The sequence below is a fragment of the Octopus bimaculoides genome, chromosome 22, assembly GCF_001194135.2.
Source record: "Octopus bimaculoides isolate UCB-OBI-ISO-001 chromosome 22, ASM119413v2, whole genome shotgun sequence".
Lineage (NCBI taxonomy): Eukaryota > Metazoa > Mollusca > Cephalopoda > Octopoda > Octopodidae > Octopus > Octopus bimaculoides.
The window spans coordinates 5,978,065-5,986,285 of NC_069002.1; the positions used below are offsets into that span (position 1 = coordinate 5,978,065).

General features: G+C 34.6%; 1 protein-coding gene across 1 annotated transcript in view; it reads right to left on the reverse strand.

Annotated features, from left to right (window-relative positions):
- Positions 1-8,221, reverse strand: part of LOC106879696 (protein unc-13 homolog B) — a 221,764-nt gene that overhangs the window by 104,270 nt on the left and 109,273 nt on the right. The window contains exons 9-10 of the mRNA XM_052975641.1: positions 6,517-6,594; positions 5,448-5,667 (exon numbers count right to left, since the gene is read on the reverse strand). Of these exons, the coding sequence (XP_052831601.1) occupies positions 5,448-5,667; positions 6,517-6,594 (298 nt within the window). The remainder of the gene's footprint in view (positions 1-5,447; positions 5,668-6,516; positions 6,595-8,221) is intronic.

Genomic DNA, 8,221 nt, shown 5'->3' on the forward strand with positions numbered 1-8,221 from the left:
ATATATATGTATATATATATATATATATGTATATATATATATATATATATATATGTTATCTTTTACTTACTTCAGTCATTTGATTGCAGCCATGCAGGGGCACCTCCTTGAAGGATTCTTTGATGTTAGTTGAATAAATCGACCCTGGTACTTATGTTCTTTTAAAGCCTGATACTTATGCTATCAGTCTCTTTTGCCAAACTGCTAAGTCATGGGGGACATAAAGAAACTAACACTAGTTGTCACATAGTGATGGGGAACAAACACACACACACACACAAATGCATATATAAGACAGGCTTCTTTCAGTTTCTGTTGACCAAATTCACTCACATGGCTTTGGTCAGCGTGGGATTGTAGTAGAAGGCTCTTGCCCAAGGTGCCATGCAGTGGAACTGAACCCGGCACCATGTGGTTGGGAAGCAAGCTTCTTACTTATGCCTACTGAAGTTTATATATATATATATATATATATATATATATATATATACATCAGGCACATGCCATGAGTAATTACTCTGGGTAGGCATTTGGTGACGTTTATGTAAGTACCATATGTAAGTACCAGGGTCAGGTTGTTCTTCTATAGCCCCTCATACCATTCCCCAGCATGGCTGCAGTCTGATAAGTCAAACAAGTAAAAGGTAATATATATATATACAAACATACACACACATACATACAGAGGGAGAGAAAGAGAAAGAAATGAGGAGAAACAAATAAAAAAAGCTAAGAGAGAAAAAACAGAAATACAAAATAGTTACAAAGCAAATAAAGAACAAATAAAAACTGTACATAGTTTAGCCATTCAGTTTGGATAATTTGTAGAAAGACATTTTTTTTTTCTCCCTCAAAATGTTCAGCAAGTCAAATTATACAGCCACTACAAGATTATCTTCAGAATCTTTTGGCCATGTTGCTGTATCATTTAAAGTGAAACCGACTGAGGCTGGCTCAAAGGTTGCCAATTATACGGTCGTTATAGTTTTCTAATGCTTTTAAAATGGCATTACACACACACAAACATATAGATACATAGATGTGTGTGTGTGCATGTGAATGTATAGGTGTGTGCATGTATATATATGTAGATGTGTGTATGTGTATTTATGCATGTATATATATATATATATATATATATATATACACACATATATGTATGTGTGTTTATATATAATGTATATATATGAATGTGTATATATATGTCTGTATTTATATGTGTATATAGATGTGTCTGTATTTATATATGTATATATGTGTGTGTATCTCTCTCTCTCTCTCTCTCTCCCTCTGTATATATATATATATATATATATATATATATAAATATATATATATATATATACATACACACACACATGATATAGATATATTTCTTTTCTCATCAGATATCTAATGAGAACTTTTCTTCTACTTAACCTATATTAATAGTTGGAAGGAAATCTTCCCGTCGGATAACTTTAAAGTAATTTAAAGTAAAATACTTCACAGAAGAAATTCTTGTAAAAGAAATACAAATAAATTGGCAACAGTAGTTTTCTGTAAATTAGTAGCAAGAATGGTGTAAGCAGCTTGGAACAGAACATTTTGCAGATCAAAGGGAATAAGATCAGAGGGATAGAATAGAAATGGTTATTTTCTTGACAATATTACGTAGTTCAGCCACCTCTGCCATTTCCATCTTCTTAAGTAATAATTAAGTAGTTTGGACCGATAGCAAATGATTTTACTTGAGATCTTAATACTTTGGAGCTCAGCTCATAGTCGGTAATCACAGATTTTTAGCAATCAAGTAGTAATGGCAAAAGATTTCAAGAAGAGACTTATTCATCAGAAGAGCGACCAGTTTATCATTGAGAAGAGGCAAGACTGGTAAACTAATTTCTCAAAAATAAATAAATAAATAAATAAATAAATAAAAAAGTTATCATAGAGTGGGTCCAAGTTTCATGCCAATGTGTGACACCTTGGGGTGGAAGTTTCATGGCAGTGTGTGACACCTTGTTTGTGGCTTCTGTTTCAAGAATGCATTCTAAGTGGAATTTTGTCAACAGGAAATGTGTGGATGCCTACTGTATACACACATTCACAGACATACATATATATGAATGTGTGTAGGTGCAGGTATGGCTGTGTAGTAAGAAGTTTGCTTCCCAACCACCCGGTTCCAGGTTCAATCCCACTGCATGGCACCTTGGGCATATGTCTTCTACTGTAGTCTTTGGCTGACCAAAGCTTTATGAGTGGATTTGGTAGATGGAAACTGAAAGAAGCCCATCATGTATAACGCCAACTCTGTAAAGTGGTTGGTGTTAGGAAGAACATCCAAGCATAGAGACTATGCCAAATCAGACTGGAGTTTGATGCAGCTCTCCAGCTCTGGTCAAACCGTCCAACCCAAGGCAGCATGGACAATGGACGTTAAATGATGATGATGATGACGATTTGCGCATATCTCTATGTGTCTATGTTTGTCCCCCACCACCACTTGGTAACCGGTGTTGGTGTGTTGACATCCCTATAACCTAGCAGTTCAGCAAAAGAGATCAATAGAATAAGCACTATACTTTAAAAAAAAAAAAAAAAGTACTGGGGTCGATTCGCTTGATTAAAAATTCTTCAAGGCGGACCCCCAGCATAGCCACAGTCTAATGATGGAAAACAAGTGAGAGACAAACAGGAAAAGATATCAACGAAATCTCAAAGCTCCGAGATAACGCATGATTAATTCAAAACAACGTGAATAAATAAGCGATAGATTTGACAGAGTAATAATCTAAATGCTAAAGGGTTAAGCTTAACAGGCCGTGTCTTATTTACTGTCAGAAGCAGGAATATTTTCTCTCTCTCTCTCTCGCTTTTGCTCTACCCCTCATCTTCCCCCATGTCACTATAAAAGTGTGTAGTTTCGATCAACTAAATATTGTTGAAGATAAAACGATTTCCGTTTGGGGAAGATTAAGTCTCAATTACGTGTGTAGCACTTAAAATTATCTACAGCTGTATTTTTTAAAGGCGATATTTTAAACAATATTCCAGTAAATGAAATCAATAATAATGATTAGTCAATGTATTTTTGAAAGTTATTCAGAGCTATATGCATCATATGCTTCGAGCACGTTCGCACGCACAGCAACATTCCCTAACACATGCAGCCATCGATATAGCAACATACACTCACGCACAGACACAGACACACACACACACATACCCTCACACAGACATGGTCACATACTCTCACATGGACACAATCATATACCATCACACAGACACAGATACCCCTCCTCCCACACAGACAGTCACACACCCTCACACAGACACCTCCCCACCACACACAGACACAGTCATACACTCTCACACACACAGCTACACACACTCACACATATACCTCCCCACAGACACAGACAAAGCCACACACGCTCACAAAGATATAGTGACAACCCTCACATGGACATATCTACCTATCTCTCACCAAATTCAGTAGCATCTTTCCTTTAAATACTACTGAAAGTATGTGGAAGCACAATGGCCCACTGGTTAGGGCAGCAGACTTGCAGTCGGGGGATCACGGTTTCGATTCCCAGACCAGGTGCTATGAGTGTTTATTGAGTGAAAACACCTAAAGCTCCACGAGGCTCTGACAAGGGGCAATGGCAAACCCTGCTGTACTCTTTCACCACAACTTTCTCTCACTCTTTCTTCCTGTTTCTGTTGTACCAGTAATTCAAAGGGGCCAGCCTTGTCATACACTGTGTCACGCTGAATATCCCCGAGAACTATGTTAAGGGTACACGTGTCTGTGGAGTGCTCAGCCACTTGCACGTTAATTTCACGAGCAGGCTGTTCCGTTGATCAGATCAACTGGAACCCTCGTCGTCGTAATTGACGGAATGCCATGACAACTGAATGTATAAAATTTCTTTAATAATTTTAATGAAAGCAAATTTTTTTTTTCTCGTTAATGATTATGAATATATATCTTTATTCTTCAGTAGGTTTATTAAATCTAACTAGCATAAATCATTTTTATCATCATTTGAGAAATTGATTCTTACTGATAGTGCTGAAATAATATTTAAAAAAAAAAAAAAAAGAAGAAAGAATTATCATTTTACGTTTTAATCAGAGGAGAAAGAGTTACACTTAACAATCCTTTACAAGTACTTGGTAGGAGGAAGTTAGCCACAGTTCAAAGAACTGCTTGAAATATTTGCAAGAGAGTGGACTCTGCTAAAGACATCCTAGGTAGCAGGAGGTGATGTTAAACAGGGAGGGACAAATTAAGCTTGACCACCAAAAGCAGAGGTAGGGAACCGTTTTATGTTGGAAGGTTGCATTGAAGTTAATGATCATCTGTCAAGATGTCACTGGACTTAACAGTCAAGTGATAAGACCACAGTAACATTAACTGCCATTTCAAAGGGCCTCATTGACATTAACTTCCATCTAACAAAATTACAGAGAAGTTAATTGCTATCTGACAAAAATTATACTACCAGGTACAGGCATGGCCATATGGTAAGAAGTTTGCTTCTCAGTCACATGGTTCTGGGTTCAGTCCCACTGCATGGCACCTTGGGCAAGTATCTTCAACTATAGCCACAGGTTGACCAAAGCCTTGTGAGTGGACTTAGTTAGCAGAAACTGAAAGAAGCCACTGTATATATGTGTGTCTGTGTGTGTGTGTGTGTGTGTGTGTGTGTGTGTCTATGTTTGTCCCCATTCCACCACTTGACAACCAATGTTGGTTTGTTCACATCCCCATGACTTAGCAGTTCAGCACAAGGGACTAATGTTATCCAAGGGAAAGGCAAAGGGGCCAATACAGCTTAACACCAATAACATCACAACTCATCACTACAGCAGAGTGAATTGAAGCAACATGAAATAAAGTGTCTTGCTCAAGAACACAACACACAGCCTGGTCCGGGAATCAAACTCACAACTTCACAATCATAAGCTCAACTCTCTAACCGCTGAGCCATGCACTGTCACATATATATGTGTGTGTGTATATATATATATATATATATATATATATATATATATATATGTGTGTGTGTGTGTGTGTGCGTGTGTGCGTGTTTGTCCTTCTTCTGGCTGCTTGATAACCAGTGTTGGTTTCCTTACATCCCTGTAACTTAATAGCTCAATAAAAGACAACAGCATAAATACCAGACTTATAATTTGTTTGACTAAACCCTTGAAGGTGGTGCCTCAGCATGGCTACTGTCCAATGATTAAAACAACAACAGATAAAAAAACAGCGTGAACACAATACTCCTATAATGTGGAGGATAGCTTTATATTCAACCACGTACAGATTTCTTCATTGCATCATGTTTTTTTTTTCAAAGAAATCTTTAGAAGTTAACAAATCGATTCATGCATAAAAATACATATTTAAAAAAAGAACGAAAAACATCTTTTATATTTTTGATACTCACTTTGTAGGCAATCTGCATTAAGCAGATCTTTGCATTTTTCATGGCATTTAACTCCACATTCTGTGCAACGGACACCCTGCCGTGCTAAACCCCACAACAACCCCTCACATTCAAAACAATATGTAGGGGATGTTGCAGTCCAGACAACAAAGTTATGGGGGGTTGTGCTGGATATGGGATAGATTAAGGCTTGCAGAGTTTTCTTGTAAACATGCATTTTCTAAATGATAAGAAAGAAAGAAAGAAAGAAAAAATTAAATAATTAAAAAGAATTTTTCTTGGATTTGAATTATATTTCATGAATAAACAATGAAATAACTTCTAAAATATATTCTAGAGATGAATTTAATCATTTAACATTTAAATTGGCAATATCTGACCCAAATATTCTACCTGTTTTATATTTAAACTGGTCAGATCCAACCTCTTACTCTTACCCTACAATGTCATTCTACATGAAAATAATCATATCTTTGAAATCTTGAATCTATAAAATAATGCATGATTAATTAAAAACAATGTGAATAAATAAGCATTACATTCCAGAGAATAATCTGAATGCTAAAGGGTTAAAAAAAAGGAAGTTTGGATCATGGAAACAGGGTCAGTCTAAGGTGGGTTGGTATTAAAAAGGTTAAACAGAAAAATGCAATTGTCAACCAATCACAACTTTTGATATTTCTTACTTGATATATATTATCTAAAATAACAGAATTAGAGTACATTAGATGGTATAAGTAGGAAAGCATCAGACTAAATACATCATGCTATCATATTTGGAAAGCTTTACACTTCTATGCTCAACTGAATATATCTGACCCAAATATTCTACCTGTTTAATGTTCAAACTGGCTAGATCCAGCTTCATACACCTACCCTACAATGCCATGCTAAAAATAAAAGGTAACACCATTGAATTCTCAAAGCTATGACATAATACATTATTAATTCAAAATGATATAAATAAATAAATATTACATTTGACAGAGTAATGTGTACGTTATGAAACAAATGTTTAAAATAAATGGATGAAAGAATGAATAAAAGACTGACTGTCAGAGAAACTTACCAATTCTTCATCATTTAATGACTGGCGAGCAACCATGGCTGATGGAACTCCTGCATTGCGTTTTGACGCAACCATTGTCTGAAATAATATTTCAAAGAATTTAATAACAATTTTAAAATACCATGTCAAAGCAAGATCGTGAATAAAATGAAATAGTTTCAAAGAATTAATGAGTTTTGGGTTTTTTTTTTTTATGAATCTAGCAATAATAATTTAAATTCATGTCTTTAGCATGGATGTTTAAAAACACAGCTGCATTTAAATTTTTTTTTTTTTTGGTGAGGAATAGTACCTCTTGAAGCACATGAAGCAATGAAACAATAACATGTAAATATTTCATTGAAAAACCCTTTTGAGTAGCAAATGTTGAAGGTTGCTGGGCAGCCAACATTTACATTCTATCATTTACAGCTTTATGGGCTCCGAGACCCACTGTTCCAAATGTAATTATTTCACATTCTCTTGAAAGTTTATAAATTCTTATGATGTCAACAACAGCTGTATTTATTTTATTTTATTTTGTGATGAGTTTTATGAAGGGTAGTGTTATCTGGAACATGTCTCCAAGGGGTCAATCACTAGCTCACTGCACACAGCTTTTACAATAGCAAGAATGACTAGGGAGCTTGTCTGTACAACACGGACAGATCAAATATGTGTATTACGGGTATATTAGTGTGGAAACGAAATTTGCTTAGGGGGTGCAAACCCAGGTCCAAAAATATTTTACAAGCATAGTTGGTTTTTAAAATCTTTATATCAAAACACACACACACACACACAAAGATTACATCTGACATGAAGGACTTTGCTTTTGCTATCCAAGAAGTGGAAATGATTCAACAGATAGGAAAATTAATTATATACATGTATGTGTGTGTGTGTGTATAAATATATATATATATATCTATATATGTGAAATAACTAATTAACAAGTAATACATTTTTTTTTAAATTAATTTTAAGAAATAGACTTAAATTCAAATTATATATATATATAAAAAAACACTCCCAAAATAATTATGTTATAAAAGCAATTAATTCAAAGAGTTTTAATTATAACACTGCCTTGTCTCTTGAACATATTTTCTGCTGATTCAACAAAAGCAGGTTGATCTAGCTTACTTTTTCAGTGTGCTGACTCCAAATAAGAGGTCACCATTTGCTTATCATGTCAAATTGTTTTACAAAAAAAAAAAAAAAATATCATAATTACATTTCTGAGAGATTTTATATACTAACACAGATAACAGTTCAATAATAACAAGGTGAGTATTGATCAGCTAGAAAATGCAATAAAACAAATGTAATTCCTCCATGGAGTTAATTTAGATAAAACGATCCAGCATGTTTGTATTACTTGATCTTTAGGAATATTGATTTTCATGTCAGAAATTTCCTTAAGATGAACCAAGTGGACTAATTGCAATGGAAGCAAGTTATTTACATTGTGCAGTAAAACGTATTTTAAACTTTCCTTTGAACTAGCGATAAATACCCACAACTACTCAGTTGAAAGATTCACATCCCATTGCTTAAAAAACAAAAAAAAATCCTTTTGATGTTATAAGGGTAAATATAGGAAAAAGAAGAACCTACAAGCGAACAGACAGAATTTCTTTCAGCTTTAATAAACAGCAAAAAGTATGTTTTGACTATTATTGGTAAATAAAAGTTTTCCTCAAAGTACCAATATTATATATAT